Here is a 22872-nt window from a genome sequence, read left to right as displayed (position 1 = left end):
CGGGATGCATGGAATAAGGTGTGTGAAACCTTACGTGAGAAATTTAATGAAAAACAGAAGAATAAAAGAACAGCATTGGTATGTATTATTATTACTTTTCAATGTAAAAATCTAATATTCATGTAGTGTTTACATTTGATTTTCGTTTAGCGTCCCTTTCCAGCAGAGAGGCTATGAATACTTTTTTTGTGATAACAATAGACAACAAATACGCTTGGAGAAAAAGCCTTTATTGTTAATGCTGTTTCTTTGATGAGATTTCTTGTCACTCACTCCGGAATGAACCGACTGTTTATAACGTACGTTGCATTATACTTTAGGTCGAGGCAAGGGCGCCCATCAGGGAGGGCAAGGTGGGGCGTTCGCCCCCCTAATAGGAAATTGTACTTGGGAATATCGAAAACCCAATAGAATTTTTACATTAGTTGCAGCAAAAAATGAAACTATATTTGAAAAGTCGCTTATATTCCCCCCCCCCTTGAAAACCACAACATGGGCGCTCTTGGGTCGAGGTCACGTATTATATAGCTTCTGTGCTCAAAAAGGGACGCTGAAGTCCAAAACAACCATCAACATAATAGCAGAACAGAAAAGAAAGAAAAAACACCGTTTTTCGGCTGACAATTTTTTTGTTTATTTTTTAATGTGCTAAATTAAAAAAAAAAATAGAGTTAACACGAAAATTGTTGAACATCAGGGTACTCATGTGGTTAAAAAATAAAAAAGCATGCTCGAGATGTAACAGAAATATTTTTGTTTCTCGTGCAATTGATAATATTGTGCACGTTGTTGCTATTCTAGAGATAACAACTGAATGTTTTCTTACATAAAGAACAACTTAAACAAAGTTATCTTGCCATGGAACTCTACCTATGTCGCTTACAAAATAATCAGTCCATCTGTTTCTGCTTCCGTTTGCTGCGTTGCCTCCTTTTGGTGTGCTACACGTATTGGGGATTTCCTCAAAACCTTTTATCGTTAAATGTCATAATTATAAAAATGTTTCCTTTTTTCACCTTAGAAATGGATTATTCGGAAACACTAAATCCATTATTTTTATTTAAGAGTTTACATTAAGAATTTCACATCTCCAATCTAAGCGAATCCTATACTTTCTCAATATATAACGGGAAATGTCACTACTATAGGAATGAAATGAAATCCTTACGTCGCACGATTATACCGGGTAGGCTAAAGGAAATAATGATGATGATGATAAATGAATGAAATGGTGGAATGAATAAAGTGGGAGGAAACGGGAGAACCCCGAGAAAACTCACGCTCACGATGCTTCTCGCACCACAAAGCCCACTTGACGCAAGCTGGGACGAACCAGAGGTGAACACACTATCACTGAGCCACCGGATCTCACTACTATAGAAATCCCCCATCTCCCATTCAAGAGAAAATTTTCAAAGACGTTGAAACTTGTCCTCCAATATTTTTTATTTGAGTTTACATGCCGAATTTTACATCTCTAACTGAAGCGAATCCTCACATTCGGTAATTTGTGAATAAATAAAGGGAAATTTTACTATTATTGAAACGCCCCCTCTTGAGCGGGATATTCGGGAAGTCTCAAATAAAGGTCTCATTTTTAATTTAAAGCCACCAACTATGTCAAAAAATCGAAATTAGTCACGCAATTGTTAAACTACGCCAGTGGCCGCTAATAACGTCTGAAATTGTCTATGAATAGGTCTCCGAATGTTTAACTTTCTGTGCTCTTACAAACGATAATTAGTTAACATAATTAACTTACCTTAATGTAACAGCCAGAGCTCCTCCGTGGCTAAGCGGTTAGCGTACCCGCCTTTGGCGTGGGAGGCGCGGGTTCGATTCTCGTCGGGAGCTCATGTGGTTGGGATTCCACGTTAATCAGTAGGTCCACGTCTCATATAGCCTCGCTGCTGAACGGGAAGTTAAACTCAAAATCAAGTCATTAATGCAACAGGCAAACATTTCAATTGCTGGTATCGCAAGTCTCATGAAAGTATATTCTGCTTTAATTTTATCACTTATTTTCGATAAGAGTTCAAGAGTCTGTTGCGGGCCCGCAACAGACTTTTCTGCACGTCTGAACCGAGCCTTTATGGCCTGAGAACCGACAATATGTGAATCCGGCTGCCCTGCGACCCCTTCCGGTCCGAGGTTTCCAACCGGAAGTGAGATCAACCTGGATATATTCTTGCTGATAATAGCCTGCCAACTCCGAATATATGGTTTGGACAGCTCTTCGACCTCTTTGCCGCTCAGAAATCACTTCCGTTTACATCCGACGAAGTTGAAGGTAGCCGGGCTTGCTTGCTTTTGGCTGGAAATCCCAATCTCACACATTAGTTTATTATTATTATTATTATTATTATTATTATTATTATTATTATTAGTAGTAGTAGTAGTAGTAGTAGTAGCATGATTTCGTCTTCTTGTCGATCTGGCGTTCGTGTGGGTTAAGGCCACAAGCCAGCGATTCCAAGGTCCCGGTTGGGATATTGTTTTTTGTGGATTTTCTAAACTCTATATAACAGTGTTAGAAAACAATCAAGACGGGCCGAAGACCTTCGTTGCTTAACGGACTCAACAATACCTTTGTTGTCTTCTTCTTCTCATTATTATTATTATTATTATTATTATTATTATTATTATTATTATTATTATTATTATTATTATTATTATTATTATTATTATTATTATTATAGAAAGTCATTTTTGCATTGTGTTTTTAGTGTCTCCCTTTTCTCCACCGGGTAAACGTGTTCGTTTGGACCTTACGATCGCACATCGTGTTCCAAATGACATCGATTCGCATCACAATCAGCACAGACTGTTATCATCTTGAGTTTGCAATATTTGTGAGAAAACAAATTGCAGTTTATCAGATTCATATCCTATCTAAGGCATGTATGACCACAGTACATAACTTCCAGGGGCTATGGGGGGAAATCATTATACTTCCTGTTTGACGATGTTGCGAATCGTCGGAGTAAACATGTTTCCATCCTTCAACATGTCCTTCCCCGTGTGCAAGTTTCAATGCGATACTCGTCAAAGAGTTGGATAGCATCCCTTGTTAGTGATTTTTTCTTTGTACATAGTATGTAAAGTACATGTACGTATTCTTTGTACACATTCATATATACATGATTGTTCATAAGTGATTACATAATATGAAAATGCTTTTGATATGTGTTACCAAAATATTTCAAACAAATAAAACTTAATTTTTTTTAAAGATAAGTGTTTGAAGTTAAGAGAAAATTTTATTCTTGTTTAGCCCATGTAATAAAATAAATTATACATATCTTACCCCATCCAACTGCGAGTTGACATATCGTCTCTGGAACACATAATCCGTTTTCCTCTTCACGAAAGAATCCATCTATACAATGGCAATTGTATTCACAACTTTCTGGACACTTCCTATGCTTAATTAAATAATCATGGCATGTTACATCACATGGTGCATCACATTTCTTCGTATATGTTTCGTATAATTTGCATTCTGTAACAGAAAATAATGTATTATAAACTATCATCAAAAGAATAAACTGAAATATTTAATTTCAGAATCTTATCAAGTGGCCATTATGCCATTATGGCAAGTAAGTGATTATGGAGGCTGTATAATGTAGTCACAAAGTCACATACCTTCCCAATAGATATGGAGAAAAGTAGTTAATAAAGAAATATATTGGCATTTATTTCTGTATACGTATGAGAAACGAAAGAAGAAAATTTTAGGTATTTCAATATGGTATTTCCAACCCTGTATAGTATCTATGAGAGATTTGGCAACATAATGTAGGTCACGGTGATTGATGTTACTTTTGTTCATGTTCTAGCTTAGCTCTTTCTAGCAATCGCATGCCTCATTGTCCAGCGATTAAGAATCAACATTGTAGTAAAATGTGCATTTTGTGACTGAGAAGTCATTCTTAGCACAAATGTTCTTCGTCGTGCGGAAAGGACCCAAGCTAAAACGTTTGGCTGGTGATCTACCCAGACATAGTTTCCCGCCTACAGAAGTGAATTACTACTTGCAGCATTTGAGTTCGGTTCTACATTCCAACGTGCCTGCTACGATACAAAACATGTAAATATGCTATGAGTTAATCTTTAACTGAACGTTTTAAACAATATCAGCAGTGTTCGGTTCAAAAGGAAGTTTGTGTGGCTGGTTTTCCACCTTCAATCGTCGTTTTTCAAATTTTGGTCCTAAAAGTGCTTGATCCACCAATGTTTGGTGAAATTATAAGTTATCACTAATCAATTAAACTCTAAATAATGATTACTAGCGTTAGCTTTAAAGAGTTGTTTAATTGTAGCATAAGAGCACCTTTAAAAAGAGCACAAAATTATGTAAATGCTAACATTGTTGCTTTACAACAACATTTCATACTTAACTGACATGAACAACACTGTATGGTTAAAAAAAACTTTATTTGTAGCGCAAATTAATTCTTTAAAAATACAGAAGCCACGGCAATTTTTTTAAAAAAAATATTCAAAGCATATCATTCGTAATGTCCTCCACAGTACAAAAGTAGGCACAAGTCAACGAAGACTTTCAGTTTTTGCATCAATTTTCGCAACATTCTTCTTACTTAACCAATTCCAAACAGTTATTTGCGGCAATGGGGATCGTGGTTCACTATGAGCTTATATCGCTTTAGTTTTCTTTCAACTTCACGAAGTTGCTGGGGAGCATTCTGCAATAGTTTCGAACAGTGAGACAAAATCGTGCAGAGATGAGATGCACTGCGAACATGTTGAATCAGCGTGTCTTGTGTAGATGAGATGGAGTAATGGTTCTAATTTTCTTTGTAAATAATACTTCATTACTGCATTCACATCATTTTTACCGCTTGAATTATCACATAATAGCACAACGATCTTTCCTAATGAAGGAACCATCTGGTTTATATACGTGTTGACCAGTGCTTTAAAAGTTTCATTCACGTTTGGTTTCAAATTCTCCATGCTAGTTTCTTGCCTCTCCCTTAAGACGATGAGATGCTATCACATCGTTTAAATGGATGGAAAATCTAAAGTGCTTCCGCTCTTGATCCTCTCAATGACTATTATTTCTCTCGCGTTTATGTACGAAATAATCAGTCGCTGGTGAGAGATTGACACTGTGGATTGTATGGAATCGGTATGCTAAGAGCTATTGGCAAGCCCGTTGACGACCGGATCCGATTTTATAAACTGCACTCGTCTCGAAACATTCTTTACAGTATCAAATCCGTCAATAAATGATATTGTGTACTCACTGAATGTTTTGTTCAAATCTAAAGGCAATGGACATCTTTTTCAATGTCACTTTATCGAAGGCCCTGCTTGTCAAAACAACAACATCAGTTTCCGCAGTACGAATGATAAGAGATAGAATCAGCCTGATGAAGGACCATACGCCTGTCCATTTCCTTCTGTTTCAGGGGCTTATATATTTCTTGTTTATTCTGTTAGCCGTAGTCAGTGTTGACTGCCCTTTGGTGGTATAAACATTTTTGTTTATATGTCTGATCATTTATATGGCAAAATCAAAATAACTTAATTCTCACAAGTGTTAATTTCCTAACTCATGTTGTAGCCAGATCAAGTTCAAGCAAAAGAGAATTTCTGGATCAACACTATGAAATAATTATGTATATATGTCGTTTATTAAGTACTTACCAGAGCTTCAAACTACAGAGGACATAAATTAGGCTTGTGTTAAAATTACCTGCTTTCGCAAGTTATTTAAGGTAATAGTATACATGAGAACGTCGTGATCTGCGTTTCTTCTGTGTTCTATTACCACTTCTACATGAAATACCATAAATTTTCTACGTAGTGCAATAGTAAGAAGTATCCATGTGCACAAGACATGCAATATGCGTTAATTCCCCCCCCCCCTTGCGCACACATAGTCATAGATAAAGTACAAGGGCACTACACATGCAGATATGAAGTACAGGTACGTTCTGTTTTATTTTCGTATCAGTCCATAAGTAAATCAAAGTCGCTTTGTTACCCCCTTGGTAAGTTCGTAGATACTCAATGAATAATCCCTGAAAGTATAAGCGTCCAGCTCCTTCGGGAACTGAAGCGGCTTTACGTATACTATATCCTTATTTAATTTAAAGGAAATGTAACCTGAAGTCTTTGATCTCGAAAGACCATTCAGGTGCTTAATTTTCATTATGTTATGAAGCGTCGAAGTTCATATTGTTTCTTTGTTGTCAACTCTCCAGCCAGGCTTAGGTACACGGATGATTAAGGCAAATGATTGTGATTAAAGAATTGGTAGAATAAGAATGTGGGAAGAAACGGAAGTACCCCAAGAAAACCCACATATACGATGTTGTCTGCCGTAAACTTATTTGGTCTGATATCGAACCCCATGCACCAAAAGTAAATGCTGTATCACTTAGCCGTCGTGCTCCCAAAACGTATTTTGGAGTGAAGAATTATCACAACTATATTCTTCTCATGGATTAGCGGGCTGATGTGCAGGCCCGTATCCACGGGGTATCTAGGGAGGCCAGGCCCTACTAAATTTTTATTAATTCTCCAAAAGTTTCCCGGTAGACTCACAAATGAACTATAATATGATTGGATCGGGCCTCCTAACTTCTACTGCACCCCTTACATTTTTTGGCTGGCCACGAGCCTGGTGGTATTGTGTATTTGTCATAAAAATATGAAATTTTGACCATAGATGCATCGCATTTTTGTGATTTTGTGTAGCATACTATATTAAGAGAGAGTAGAAATTCAAGAAACACTATTTCTAATTTGCACTACTGTTCCATTTAATTCTGTATTCTTTAAATACCTGAAAAAGCAGTTCTCGGTTCATCATAATGTGACACACATATCAAGAATGTATATGACATACACAATAAATACTTCAGAATAAGATGTTTAGCACAGTTGAGAATTTCTGTCTTTTGTGCTGTGATATATTTAATGAAGCAGGATTAGGGTATTTTATATCAAAATAAACAAACGAAAGTACACATATTATCTAACATGCTACCATGAAAAATCTAAAAGCAAGCTTTTTTCTTACCTCTATAGCACAAGAAGTAATAGAATCCATGCAGATTGTTCAAGATGTATACTTGTTTTAGGAAACAATTAAAATAATCGTAAGTTTTATTTCGTTTCCCAGAAATCGTCTACAGTTCTAATCGTCAAGACATTCTCCGTAATTTCTCAACGAGACTTCCACATCAAAAGTGCTCGTATTGTTTTATGAATACCAATAAATAATATGAATAAAGTTGGATTTTCTATAGAGAAACGTTGATTCTCTTTGTGGTGTGAAAATCCTTTTCAGACAACAAAATGTGTTCCAACATGTTGCTGTTGAAGCACCAATTTTACAGTTCCTGCATTTAATTTATACACGTTGAGAAAAGTATGTTTATACGGACACAACATACCTAAGATAATTAAAATATTACTATCGCTTTCGTTGTTGCATAAAATATTTACTTTAACAACTTCAACTTCTAATTCGAAAGCTTGTTTATTGCAGCCTAGGAGATTCAATAATAGAAATACATCGAGTCTGTTCAAAAATGTTTCTCAATGTGGCAACAAATAATTGAGGGATTTGATATACTTTTCATTATGTCCTACAAATATGTCTTTTGTTTCTAACATTATGAGGTAGAATGTCTCATTAAAATTTACTTTATTTAGAAACTTCGTCGTGAGTCATATTTAGAGATTCTGCAATAACAAAATCTTTTAAAGCTGGAAGAATTTTCCGAATTCACTTCAATTGTGGGAACTCAAGATCTGATATTTTAGTGAAAATCTTGTCATTGGCTGTAGTAATCATGTTGTCTTTTCTACTCCAAAACTGAGAGACAAGACCTCACAACTTGATCTGCTTTTTAGTGATAAATTTCTTGCAACCCAATCTTATCTGGCACAATAAGATTTGTAACATTAGATTGGTAATGAAACAAAATATACTGCGCAACACTTTTTAGAAGTCCTGTAGCTTCAATAGCTAACTCAATATTTACATGACCTAATTTCCCTTGAGAAATATACTCCAGCACAGATTTAAATAATTAACATTCTCTTGATTTGGTTTCATTGTTTCCAAGTACTCAGTCCATCTTTGATTCATCGACCTCTTACACTTTCTGTAACACTTGATTTTTTATTTTTTTTTTTCAAAAATCTGAACGGCAGCTTGAATGAATACAACTAACTGGTCTGTAAAGTTCTTCTTCTAAAAACTTTTGAACAGATCACATACATCCTGCCATCAATACTACTAGCATAACCCTGAAATTATTTCCTACTTTCGAAATTCTGCTTTTAGTGCAGTCAAAATAAGGTTTGAGGTAGGAAGATGGGATTTTCTGGAATTTGTTTGTGATCTCTTCCTCATTAACCTCCAGAAAATCAAAAAAAATCCAGTGGCGGGTTTTTCGACATTTTGAAAAAATAGTCTGCCATCTTGGATTTATCACATTCAGTTAGTTTATGCCACATAACTTCTGAACTTATTAGCTTAGAAGGATAATTCTTTCTTTATTATACTTCTAATATTATAGGCAATGTAACATGTTATTATCGCTTTTCTCCGAGTATCCATTTTTGTTTAATTTTACGATAAAGTGAAAAATTGGGATCTGTATTATTGGACATATTCTATTCATTGCCTCATACAACTTAACAGAGTAGAAATATTAAAAATGTGCTCAAATAAAGGTTGTTGGAAATGTCATATGCTTTAAAACGATGTATACAGTATATTGTCACTATATACAATGTCACAGATGCGCAATGGAGTTTTAAACGCCATCGGACTGCGCACAATTTCTGTAGAAACATACGATGAATGAATCATTTAACATGAAGAAAAAGATATGTAGTGATTTGAGATGGCTTTTCATTGCAATTTCCGGTAAGTATCAACATGCTTGGAAATCCCTCTAGTTTAATAAATAGTTCGTAAACAATGGCATCGGCAGGGGGTGTGTAAGATTCCTGAAAGAAGACTTTCGCACTAGCTTTCTGTATGTAGGTCTATGTGACATTTCTGGTTTCGAAAGGGGCGGACCCCGCGGACCTTCTCCTTGGGTACGTGCCTGCTCGTTACCAGACGTTGAATGCACCTTAAAGTTTTATCTATTAGTGCTTGGAATTATAAATTTAGGAGAAAATAAAAAGTGGTGATTTAAGCCAGAAATTAATTAAGAGAAATAAAGGAAAACATACTTAGCAGAATTATTTGAGATGAATTTTGTATCCGATTTACAGCAAATACCATCATATTCTCTTTCATGATTTTTACTATTTCAATATAAGTACTAGCTTTTATAATTGTGCTTATATTCTTCAACCGCATCTATTCAACCGCTTAACTTGTACGTACTAAGTATTGTACGTAGTTATAAAAAGGAAGACAATATACACTGATCTCCAGTTGAATTATAGATACCTACCTAATAGCATGTAACACCACCTTTCGCTTGATAACGGTAGCTACCCGTTACGTAACGGCAGGACTCCACGAAGCAACTGAAGTGTTGTTGTGGAATCTCAATCCATATCTGCTGCAAAGTCTCCCACAGAGATTGCAGGTAAGTTGGAAGAGGGTCGACAGCCGAAGGAGTGGTTCCATGGCGTCCCAAATATGTTAGATCGGATTGAGGTCCAATGACCACGTTGCCAGGAAAATGTTGCCAAATCAGAGGAGTGCTCATCAAGCCAGTTTGCTGCCATCCTGAAGCGGTGTGCCGGAGCATTGTCCTGCAGCAAGATTAGGTCACTGCCTGGATGTAGAAGCTGAACAAATTGCATGATATGGAGGTCCACAATATCGCGGTAGCGTTTACCTGTTAGGGACTTGTTTCACGTGTTAGGGGACCCATTTCAGTCCATTTAAACATGCTCCAGATGAGAACACTACCATCACCGGTCTGCAAAGTTCCCTGCTGTCACGATAGATCCATTTTCTCTTGTGGTTGGCGACGCACCCTTACCTGTTCATCGGTATGTACCAATGTGAAAATGTTCAGGCAACCCTTTTCCACATTTCCACAGTCCAGAGGCAGTGTTCATTTGACCATGCTAGACGTTGTTTCTTGTGTTGTGCTGTTAGAATGGATACTCGCGTGGGTTTCTATACCCCATGGCGAGCCTTTGGTTGCGAATTGTGTGACTGCTAACATGGCATTATTGTATTGCATTGAACCTCTCCGCGATTTGACGCACTGGGCCCGTCTAACGGCTGTTGCGATGTCTATCCCTGTCGACGACACGCCCCTGACCGCGGCAATGTGGCTGTGGTTTTACCCAGGTACTCACAATACACCCTTGACACTGTTGCCTTTAAATATCCGAGTGCCGCAGCCACTTCCGAAATCGAGCTATCCAGTTGTCTGGCTCCTAGGATTTGGCCACGGTCAAATGCACTCAGGTTCTTCGTCTTGTTCATCACAAACTGCACTGACACGGATACCGAGAGAGGAAGTACATGACAGCAGTACCTTTGTGATGCATTTTATTCATATGCACTGGTGGAGCCTCTGGAGAGCGGTTTCTGCAACTGTCCTGCTGTCTCTAATTCAACTTCTGATCAGTGTATATACTACCGTGAAAAGCCTTGCGATGATAAATGAACTTAAACGAAAGTTCTCAAAATACCAGTGTACTTTGAGACTTGCTTTTCTCGATGGCGTTTTGCAGTTGAATGTCCATAGTTTTCGTTAACTTCTTTCTCAAATAAGTTAGTTTTGGTGACAGCTTTATAATCACTTCCTCCACCTGCATCTTCAATTTAAGTAGTGCTATTACCACATCCGTGTCCACTATCCTGCCCAAATGATGTACAATATAGCTCTCTTCCTTTGCACCTAAAGTTGTTTCCGCAGTTCGCCTGGCAGTTGCATGCTATAAACTTCAACAAATCTTCTGGAACAGGTTGTTCAAATGTTGTTATAGAAAGAAGGCAAATCACCACAAATTCTTCAGCCCTATACAGTTGGAGTCATCTTTTGATTTTTACTCTGTTGAACTTGATATGACACATGGAAACTATGCTGATTTACAGAAGCTATTGTTGGAGACAGTACTGCTTAGTTAAAAGTGTCACTAATGCGTTATTTGCATACAATCCTTTTATACATCTACAATCCAGATTTTCTTTCTCTGCACATCTATATAATGCTAAGAACAGTTTTTCTCCAGCAGTCGAAACATCATCAGTACATGATGTTGGGTTGTTGAAAACATACATTTCTCGACGCAGTTCTTCATTTTTTCCCAGTATCTTGTTCGCAACTTTATTCTCTTTATTGTATGGAACAGATGTTGTATCACAAACAGTGAAGGCATGCGGAAATAAAATGCAGTTCACCATATATCTCAATGATCTCTGAGGTTTCGAAACTGTTTTATATCTTATGTGTTGGCTTCGAGCCATGAATAAACATGCAAGTCTCAGCTGTTGCGAGTGCTACAATCAGAATCAAAATATATGAATCTTCTCCCATTATTACTGACGAGCCAGATTTTACAAGATTTCTTGCGATTAACACAACTAATGTGTCTGCATCTCCAGGTAATAGATGTATAGCACAACCAGATTTCTCGAGATATTTCGTCATAAGTGATACCAATTCGGATTTGTTCTTTGTGTTAGAAAGAAATTCCTGTTGACTTAAACAAACAACGTGGATGTTATACTCAACGATTACGCGTATTCATGGTTTCTATGTTCATGTCCAGTGTTTTATATCCTTTACGCTAGGTCCACCATCATAACCATAGCCATAATCCATACTATACATTATTTACCATAATGTTTTGTGATAAACCTCACATATTGCTCATATAATTGGCCGCACAAATTATGGAAAACCAACAACTAGAGTTCTGGGACTGGTTTACTATAATATCAATTCACATAACATATTCTAATAGGTTTAATCTGTTTTTAAAAAATCGTAATCGATTTTTGTCGATTGATCGATTTGATCGATTTTTGTCGTAATTGCACTTCACTAGGGCTATTTATTCAAAACGGCACAAAGCCCGCAACTGGAATTTTTGCAAGATAATAACATGAGTAAAACATATTTCAATAGATTTCATTTTCTTTTTAAAACGTTCATGTCAAACACTAATTTGAATGCACACATAGACCTACATACAGAAAGATAGTACAAAAGTCTACTTTCAGGGTTCTTGTGAATCCCCTACCGACGCCACTGTTTACGAACTATTTATTAAACTACAAGGATTTCCAAGCATGTTGATACTTACCGGAAATTGCAATGACAAGCCGTCTCAAATCACTAAATATCTTTTTTCTTCATGTTAAATGATTCATTCCTTGTATGTTTGTACAGAAATTCTACGCAATACGATGGCGTTTAAAGCTTCATTGCAAATCTGTGACATTGTATATATGGGTGGATTGAAAAAAAAAACTATTTTTTCGAAATCGATAACGGTGCACACGGGAAAAGTTGTCCATACATAACAGTAGTTCACTGAATTTTTTTCACATTTTGCGGACAATGTGTTTCAGTGCTGCTATCGGTCTAAAGTAGGGATGGCCAAAATTTTCCGGAATCCGGATTCCGGAAATTTTGTTTTCCGGAATCGGAAAATTTACTTTCCGGAATTCGGAAAAATTCCGGAATTCGGAAAAATTCCGGAATTCAGAAAAATTCCGGAATTCGGAAAAATTCCGGAATTCAGAAAAATTCCGGAATACGGAAAAATTCCGGAATTCAGAAAAATTCCGGAATTCGGGAAAATTCCGGAATTCGGAAAAATTCCGGATTTCGGAAAAATTCCGGAATTCGGAAAAAATCCGGAATTCAGAAAAAAATCCGGAATTCGAAAAAAATCCGGAATTCGGAAAAATTCCGGAATTCAGAAAAATTCCGGAATTCGGAAAAATTCCGAAATTCAGAAAAATCCGGAATTCGGAAAAATTCCGGAATTCGGAAAAAATCCGGATTTCAGAAAAATTCCGGATTTCAGAAAAAATCCGGAATTCGGAAAAATTCCGGAATTCAGATAAATTCCGACATTCGGAAAAAAATCCAGAATTTAGAAAAACCGGAATTTTTCCGATTTTACTCTCCGGATTCCGGAAAGTAAAAATTCTGGAATTGGCCATCCCTAGCTAGTAGCTGTTAAAAGAGAAACACAATAATGAATATATATACTGTATTAGTTTCTTGTAGTTGGATATGTCTTTATCACTTACGTAGACAATTGCTACTGCAGTTATTTACTGCTTTATGAGAAGGTCTTATTTTCACACACAAAAAAGTCGCCGGTATGTCTCAAACATTATCGCGTTCCCACCTGCAGCTGCTCCAAAGCACTGCAAACTACTTTTTAATCAGGCGAAAGGCAGTGAAGGAAAAGAAATCTCAACAAATAATCTAATAACATTCGCTTATTGTCAACATACCTATAGTGAGCGCAGAAAGTGCTCGTACACCATGCATACTTTATATTGAAAACAGCTAGCATGAGAACGGGAGGTGGAAAATATATATATAACCAGAATTAAGACTACACATTCATACATTTTATTTCTATATACAAGAGAAAGGCCAAACAAAGACAATCACTGTTTTGCTCAGAAGAAAAGAGAGAATTCCTTTTTTGTAAACGCAAAAAGTCACCGTACACTTATGATTGAATTAATGCTTATAAAGTATATTACGTTATTTAATATTTTGTGGGATTACCCTGTGCGTTAATGATTGTCTGTAGTCTTCGTGGCATTGATTTCACCTGTAGTAGTTCGTAGTTCTGTAGCTTCGGGACTATAGAAGTCAGTGGAGAGCTTTTGTGAACGCGGCATTGAACCTCCGGGTTCCATAGGCCATAGAGTTAGTTAGTTAGCTAGTAGCTTCGGGACTGATTATGTCCCATTCTTCTTGAATAGCTTTTCTCAGGCCTTCTTTAGTAGAGAAGCTGTGCCTTCTGATTCTTGTCACCAGAACAGACCATAGATGTTCTATGGGGTTCATGTCTGGGGATTGGGGAGGTGTGCGAAGCTGTTTCAAGGTATTATAGAGTAGCCACAATCGAGTATTTTCCACTGTATGTTTGGAGTTGTTGCCTTGCTGAACAATAAATTGTTTTCTGCGCACTAGTATGGAGATTTTCCTTTAATATGTTAATATACACTTTGTGGATCATCACTCCATCGATAAAGTGGAGACGACCCACTCCTGAGGCACTCATACAACCCCAGACGAGCACGGACCCTCCTCCGTGTCTTACTTTAGGGACGAGATTTTGAGGATTCATCTTTGTATTCACCTTGCGTCATACCATACGCCTCCCATTGGATTCGATAAGATTAAATTTACTTTCGTCCGAAAATATGACCCTATTCCAGAAAGAAGCCTGATCCCTTATCTTTATACTCTTTTTCAAACTTTAGACCGCGTGTTTCCAGATCCGTTGCCAATTGCACAGCACTACTTTTCGGAACCTTTTTTCTTTCCCTAATAATGTAACGTTTATCTTGTTCACTCAACACTCTTGGTCTTCCAGTTTTTTTTTTTTTCCCGCACAGTGATAGAAACATTATACATCGCAATTATTGTTTGTACTGTTGAACGAGGTCTGTCTGCAAGGTTTGCTATCTTTCTCAAAGATTTACCCTTCTTATGCAATTTAATAATTACTTTTCTTGTCTCCTCATTTGTTTCTGTTCGGTTGCTTCCCATTTTTACAGCCCACCGTGCAGTTTTTTCACTCCTATTCACAACTAAACTCATTCTGTTATTCGTCATGCTATAAACAGAGGTGTATAATCAGGTGAATACTAGTGAACCCCAGTTGTGGTATCTTTGTTTCGTATTCGTACGTCAGGTGTACGATCTCTTTTTGCGTCTACTCTATACACTTTCTACGGAATTTATTTACTTTCTGACCATTAAACTTGTCTTCGTGGTTCTTTATTGATACATTCATAAAGCTTAGTTTTCATTATTCATATTGTGTGTGTTATTACACTTCTTAAATTTTCTGTTTCTTTTTCGCAGGCATTCTCGTTTCAATAGCGTAGGTGTACGAACACTTTCTGCGCTCACTGTATGTACAGTAAATACAAATTTATAATTTTTGACTTTACGAAGTATACAATGTAATTGTTCAATAATTAACATAAGCAGGCATTCATTAATTTATATTAATATAATAATTAATAAAACTAATAAGCGGGTGATTGATGACTCAGTGGTAGAGTTTTCATCTATGGTATTCTAACCCAGGACATGTGGGTTTTCGATGGCTAATTTTGTGTTCGAAAATTTTTCCGGTAGTAGGCCTACTCTTGGTTCCCTTTCTTATATTTGTTCCATCATCACTCATTAACGAATTTAGTTTATCAAAACTCTATAGCCATATATTCATTCTGTCCGTCAGTGAAACAAACAGTCTCAAGTACTATCTGATGGATTACCATCAATTTTGGACACGATGTACAGAGTCAATAGTTAAGAATCGAGTTCCCTGATGAATGTAATATTCAAACCGGAAGCGGTACAAATCAACCATTTCCGGTTTTAACGTTAATCATTATATAGTAAATATGGTAATAGATAGCGAGAAACGGTTTCCAGTAATCGACATATATAACATTCATGTAGATAGAATGTTACCCAATTTGTGCATCTGCTGAAAATAATGAGCTTAGGTATTTAGAGAGCATTTTCCGCTTTAGAAAATGTGTGCTTGGTAAAGAATGTAGAGAATTAGCTGAGTCAGGCACGTAGCTAGAATATGGTAATAGGAAGGGGGGTCTGTCACGAAATACTGTGGTTATTTACCAGGGGCTCAATCATTCTAAACTATTTTATTGGCAACATATATTGGTTCGTTTAGCCAAGATTTATAATGGAGGGATGATATGAAATACTGTGGTTACACACCAGAGGCTCGATCAATCTAAATATTTTACTGACAACATACCCATATTGATTGGTTAGGACAATAAAATGAGGATATATTAGTAAGTATTTTAATAAGAAGCTATGAAGATATCTTGAGTAAAAAATTATAAAAAAGTATTGAAAAAGATATAGTCTTCCGAGGTCATTCGAACGGTGTCGAGAATTTTGCGTCTGGGAAATTTGCGCCCTACCTCAAGAACAAGGAAAATTGCGCCTGCAATGTACCTCCACCGGGAAGTTTGAGCCCTGCGAAATAAAAGAACCTATTCGAGCTTACGCATTTGCTCGGAAGGGCTGACATTACAGCATAAACAATCCTTCCCCCACAACCATGCCATTTGTGATTTATTTTCATTGTGGCTATATAAGGGGAGAATAAACTTCAATATAAGCCAAAAGAACACAACGGATCAACGCAATCACTGCTTCTTCCAGAGATGATTTTGGGGGAACACTGGCCCTCCCAGAGCTCTCAAAGTGCCCCCTCGGAGGAGACCAAAATAATACGTCTATAATATAATAATAAATAGAATAGTACCAGCAGTGACCCCCTCCGGAATACTAAGTGTGCCCCCCGGAACATTTTTTCTGAAAGAACGACTGAACGCAATTGTGTGTTTGAAGTGTAATTCCAGCAAGTAAACACACTGTACATAGTTTTCTTGATAATATTACTGAACTGATTTTACATTCACTTTACATTTTCTTTTCTATATTTTGTGTCCTAAAAAGCCAAACAACTCGCAAGGATTGTGAACAGAGATATCTGGGTAGAGCCAAGCAGCCTTTTGTAGATTAAATTATACTCTTTGATTATATTAATAAATAATTATATATCAGTCATTTATACTTTTATTGTAAATTTTGTAGTATAATGAAAAATTGTATTTGTATGGATTGCCCTTTAGTGAACTAAAATTGTATATATATATATATAAATATATATATATTTTTTTTTCATTTGTTCGGAATATTATAACGGATGGAGTAACTCACTGAGACGATGAGAGGCAAGCCTAGTTCAAGTGTGAGTGGAAGTTACTTTACACAATACAAAAATAAGTTGAATTGTAGGGCGCTAACATCCCAGTGCAAATATATAGCCGGCGCATTTTCCCCTCTTTTTGCGGTAGGGCGCAAACATCCCAGTGCAAATATATTGCGAGCGCATTTTTTCCTATTTTTGTGGTAGGGCGCAAATTTCCTGGGCGCAAAATTCTCGCATTCAAGGGAAATATAATGTCCGTGAAGTTGACAAGCCACTTATATCAGACTCCAATTTCGACTTTAAACGTCGCTAGTGCTATGTTAGTGTTCGATAGTGACGCAAATCGTTAGCACTCCACAGATAACGTGTGCTTTTTTAAATAATGGATATGTCTTCTAACTGCATGCCAACACGCCCACTTCTAAGAATCATCTCAAAAATGAGGTTAACCGTTAGAGCAAGTAAGTGCTCATTAGTACCATTAACATTAACGTTAATGCCTCCATTGTACGGCCCTTTGAGTAATAATTACACCACGTATAGTCTCAATGGGTCCCTATACTCTCGCGAACATTCTGACGTGCCCAAGTTAGTTACTTTTTTTTGGCACTATTGTTTATCTGTTATTGTTTATTGTTTATTGCTAGTCTGCAGAGTAGTCCTTACATTAATATGCTATTGTCCTTGATAATCATTGCGTATTTACAAGCAGTTTGTTATTACTGTTAGAAGATATCAAAAAACAACAGATAAAATCTACTACTTAACGGTTCATATTTTTCTTTTACACTACACAAACGATTAATAATAATAATAATAATAATAATAATAATAATAATAATAATAATAATAATAATAATAATAATAATAATAAGACTATTCCAGCATAAAAGTTATCAATTGCATCACACTGGCAACAAGCGACGCATATTTTAACTTCATAAAAATTCGTTTCTCACGATTTTCTGGAAAACTACGTATGATATCTTCATTCTGTCAAGTTGTTTATCTCAGTGTGATATGTCTTACATCTGGACAATATCACAGTAAAACAAAAATTAAATATTAGGAGTGCATCGTACTTTTGGACTACATCTCATTAACCATGGGAAGATTGAGTAGTGTATACTTTAGGATGTAAGTTTCAGCTTAACTTGCATCATACATTCTTAGGATTACAAAAAGGAAATTTGTTCGTTTGCATTTGAACAAAATTCTTAGGATTACAAAAAGAAAAAATAATTTTTTCTGAATTCCGGATTTTTTCCGAAATCCGGAATTTTTCTGAATTCCGGAATTTTTCCGAATTCCGGAATTTTTCCGAATTCCGGAATTTTTCTGAAATCCGGAATTTTTCTGAATTCCGGAATTTTTCCGAAATCCGGAATTTTTCTGAATTCCGGAATTTTTCCGAATTCCGGAATTTTTCCGAATTCCGGAATTTTTCCGAAATCCGGAATTTTTCTGAATTCCGGAATTTTTCTGAATTCCGGAATTTTTCCGAATTCCGGAATTTTCCCGAAATTCGGAATTTTTCCGAATTCCGGAATTTTTCCGAAATCCGGAATTTTTCTGAATTCCGGAATTTTTCCGAATTCCGGAACTTTTCCGAAGTCCGGAATTTTTCCGAATTCCGGAATTTTCCGATTTTACTTTCCGGAAAGTAAAAATTCCGGAATTGGCCATCCCTAGTCTAAAGGTTTGGAAAAGCCAACATAGGCAACACGCATTACAGAGTATGTAAACAGTCTGTTTTATCTTCCAATACGGTTGGGAAGAGCATATTTCACTATGTAATCGTTCTTCAACTTTATGTGCTATACTGACATCAACAATATGTGCAGTTCTTTTCCTATTTTAACCATAAAATTGCTTATAATAACCCAGAGCTCAAACGGGGAGGTGACTGCACGTCCTGCTCCGCCATGCAGCACGAGGTGCTAACGATGAGGCATAAAAAGGAAATTATTGCCATTATCATAAGGCCAAATATATTCGAAAATATAATATGGCGGAATCATCAAAGAAATCAATCGAGGTGCTTACGTTAACGCATATACAAACTAATATGGTCATTATGAGAAGGAAAAGTTTAGTCAGAAATCCTAATATGGCAGTATGATCAAAGAAAACAATCGATGTGCGAACGATAACGCATAAAACAATATATCTGAGGTGCTAAGGATAACTCAAAAAAGGAAATTATTGCCATTATAAGAAGGCCAAATATATTAGTAAATCTAATATGGCAAAAATGAGGATCGATTTTTTTTTATGATGCCGCCATTAAATATTTTCGAATATATTTGAACTTCTGATAACTTAACAGCACTGAGTTTATAACTATGTGAAAAAGTTAAATTAGTGTTAAATTAGTGTCGATACCGCATAGAAAGAAAATCAGAGCTATGTGCAGTATCATAAAAATGAGGATTGATTGTTTTCTATGATGATACCGCCATATTACATTTTCACATATATTTGGCCTTCGTATATATTTGGCGTGAATCATTCCCGTTAGCTGACGGTGACATGCCTTCACATAAGCGAAGAGTCGCGAAGTCCTTCTTTAGTTTGGCTTCTCAAATTCATTGAGAAAAGTCTACACAACATTGTGGTTTGCGATTCGACGGCATTCTTCTTGCAGTGACGGGGCGCGACACGTGTGGAAGATCGGCCAGCTTTCGTCAGCAATTTTACCGGATAATCTGAAGAAAAAAGTCTTTCGGTACTCCAAACAAATGGATTTTTCTCATATCCTGAAAATATGTTGCTAGCGATGATCACCGACTCTTCTCAAGTTGTTCGGACTCTTGGATGGAGAGGAGTAAAAATGGCCTGCGCTATGACGCCCAAGAAATCCATTCGAGAGTTTGTCGTGCCTGACATTAGCTTTGAAACTGATTATGATATGATAAGCTAGTCCTCCGTGAAAGTAACTGAACCGCTCTTGACTAAAGCACTTACATCGTAAGAAGTAGGAGAAAACATCAAAAGTGTAGTAGTCTAGCTAAATCATTAACGGAATCTCCATGTCATACCCAGGCAATAGAAAGAATGTACAAGAAGCTACTGTAGCAACCTGACAAGAAATATGGATTTTCAGAAACAGACAGCTTCATTCGAGCAAGACTGCTGTCCAGGAAAAATATTCCCACTTTTGAGTCGAAACAATACTTCATCATCTAAACTTTAGGCCATAACAACATCTTTATTGTCTACTGGGTAGATGGGTCAGCGAAGCACGACGTGCAGTCACCTCCTCGTTTAAGCTCTGGGTTATTTTAAGCAATTTTATGGTTAAAATAAGAAAATTACTGCACATATTGGTGATGTCAGTATAGCACATAATGTTGAAGAACGATTACATAGAGAAATATGTTCTTCCGTACCGTATTGGAAGATAAAACAGACTGTTTACCTACTGTGTAATGCGCGCGGCCTATGTTGACTTTTCCAAAACTTTAGGCTGATCGTGGCATCGGAAGACATCGTCCGAAAATGTGAAAAAAGGTCAATGAACTACTGTTATGGGTGGGCAACTTTTCCCGTGTGCGCCGTTATCGATTTCGAAAAAAAAAGGTTTTTTCGATCCACCCTATTGTATATAGTGCCAATATGTACATTGTTTTAAAGCTTATGAAATTTACAACTTTTATTCAAGAACTTTTTTCATATTTCTACTCTGTTAAGTTGTATGAGGCAATGAAAAGATAATGTCCCCTAAAACAGATCCCAATTTTTCACTTTATCCTAAAATTATGCAAAAATGGTTACTCGGAGAAAAATGATAATAACTTACAAAACACAGTTCTGACCAGAGCAGAATGAAATATATTAAAAACTATACATACAATGTGTTAGTTTCAAGGACCTAACACATTGTAAGTATAGTGTTTAATATATTTCATTCTACTCTGGTCAGAACTGTGTTTTATTTGTTGCTCTACTTATCCAGAGCCATGGAGTTTGTTCATTATGATAATAACGTGTTGCATTGCTTAGGATATTATAAGTATAATAAAGAAAGAATTATCCTTCTACGTTAATTAGTTTAGAAGTTATGTGGCATAAACTAAGTGAATGTGAGAAAACCAAGATGGCAGACTGTTTATTCAAAATGTCGGAAAACCTGCAACTGGATATTTTGGGAGCATTTTCTGGAGGTTAATGAGGAAGAGATCACGAACAAATTGCATAAGGTTCCATCTTTTTATTCTAAATGTCTAGGTTTGGCCCGTTTTTGATGTAATTTGACTGGACAATCTAGGAAGAACTTTAAATAAGTTTGCTAGTATACTTTCAGATGATAAATCCGATAATTGAAAACAACCCAATAGGTGTTCATGCACGTTACTTTCTCTCGCAAATGAAATAACCACTACAAATTTTCCATACCAGAGAAGTTTCGTGTTTCGAATGCTTTTAAGCAAAAAAAAAAAAAAAAAAAAAAAAAAAAAAAAAACTGTGATTTACTTTAATCGTATTCTGCTATTATTTTGTGCAGTACCATCGCTATCAACACATCTATTATTTCGTTCTAAACTTCAGGTTACATATATTAATTTGAGGAATATAGCAAAGATAATGTTTCCTTTAGAGCAAAAAGTGTTTCTAAGTGTTTCTCAAGAAGAAGAGAAAGGAAACGAATACAAAGTTAGGGTAAAATGTACTGGTGAATATTGGTTTGTTTGTTGATTATTTCAAGTTTTTGTGTTGATTTCTCTAATTTAGTTGTTGTAACAACGAATAGATATTGATTTCGGTTGCTAAGAGGTAGTATGGTATCCAGTGTTTCTTTCAGAAACAGTGCTGCGGGGGGGGGGGCGTGCTGGTTCCGTTCTATTTAGTATATATTATACACGAAATAATTTGGTCTCCTCCGGTGGGCACTCTGAGAACTCCTGGGTGGCAGTGCCCCCGTAAAAACATGCCTGGAAGAAACACTGATGGTATCTACGTACTTTATTATTGACATAATGAAGATATAACAGACTAGAACACCGAACTATAAGGATGTATGTAAGTTTTCAATTTTGCATAAGGAAAATAGCTACAATATAGTGAATACTAAGACTACTATAGTTAATGCGTTTTCATTTATTCAGTGAATAGTGTATACTAGCGTGACAATTGTTTGCTACAAAATAGAAACTGACGAACTCTGGCAGTATATAACTGATTTAAGGTTATATACGTGTGGTGGTTCCGCAAAGGAAAAGCTTTTGAGAATAGTTGGAAGTAGAAGTATAACTGTCTCATCTACGTTATAAATCTTTTGTAGCCAAAAGAGATTATATTTTGTTACGTTATAACAAAAAAGTGTATAAAAATACCAAATTTAATGTTCAAGAAAATTGACATAGTATTAGTGTGGGGGTTGATGATAAAACTATGATAGCATCTGAGTCCATAACGAATGTGATCCATCTTATTCGGCAACTTGGATAGCAAATGGACTTAATGACTCAGCAGCTAAATGACAATTGTAAACAAGACGATGTTAAAAACGGACTAATGACAATAGATAAATGCTAAATGGGAAGAAACGAATGCACAGATACATTCCAAATGGGAAGAAACGAATGCACAGATAAATGCCAAATGGGAAGAAACGAATGCACAGATAAATGCCAAATGGGAAAAAAGAATGTACAGATAAATGCCAAATATGAAGAAACGAATATTAAAATGGAATAAATTATTCATAATTTTTCGGCTGTCAGGAGTTCTGTGAAAACAGTAGAAATTCAAGTCAATGATCACTCGTACCAGATCCCAAAACCCCAAGAAGTGCAAATCCTCAAGGAGAAGTTTGTGACAACGGATGGCAATCAGCACCATCCCACTGTGAATGCAGTTGTACCACTATCATTAGAAATAATGAATATAATGAACTTCACATGTAATTATAGATTTGGGATAATT

At 36.3% G+C, this 22872-nt stretch overlaps 1 protein-coding gene across 1 annotated transcript in view; it reads right to left on the bottom strand.

Moving 5' to 3' along the window:
• Positions 1-22872, bottom strand: part of LOC145683460 (uncharacterized) — a 41188-nt gene that overhangs the window by 6215 nt on the left and 12101 nt on the right. Inside the window, exon 3 of the mRNA XM_081754795.1 lies at positions 3308-3502. Coding sequence (XP_081610921.1) covers positions 3308-3502 — 195 coding nt within the window. The remainder of the gene's footprint in view (positions 1-3307; positions 3503-22872) is intronic.

The sequence above is a fragment of the Thermobia domestica genome, chromosome 4 (genome assembly GCF_964235325.1).
Source record: "Thermobia domestica chromosome 4, izTheDome1.hap1.1, whole genome shotgun sequence".
NCBI lineage: Eukaryota > Metazoa > Arthropoda > Insecta > Zygentoma > Lepismatidae > Thermobia > Thermobia domestica.
Note: the sequence above shows the minus strand (reverse complement) of the source record. Positions and strands in the feature narration are given on the sequence as shown.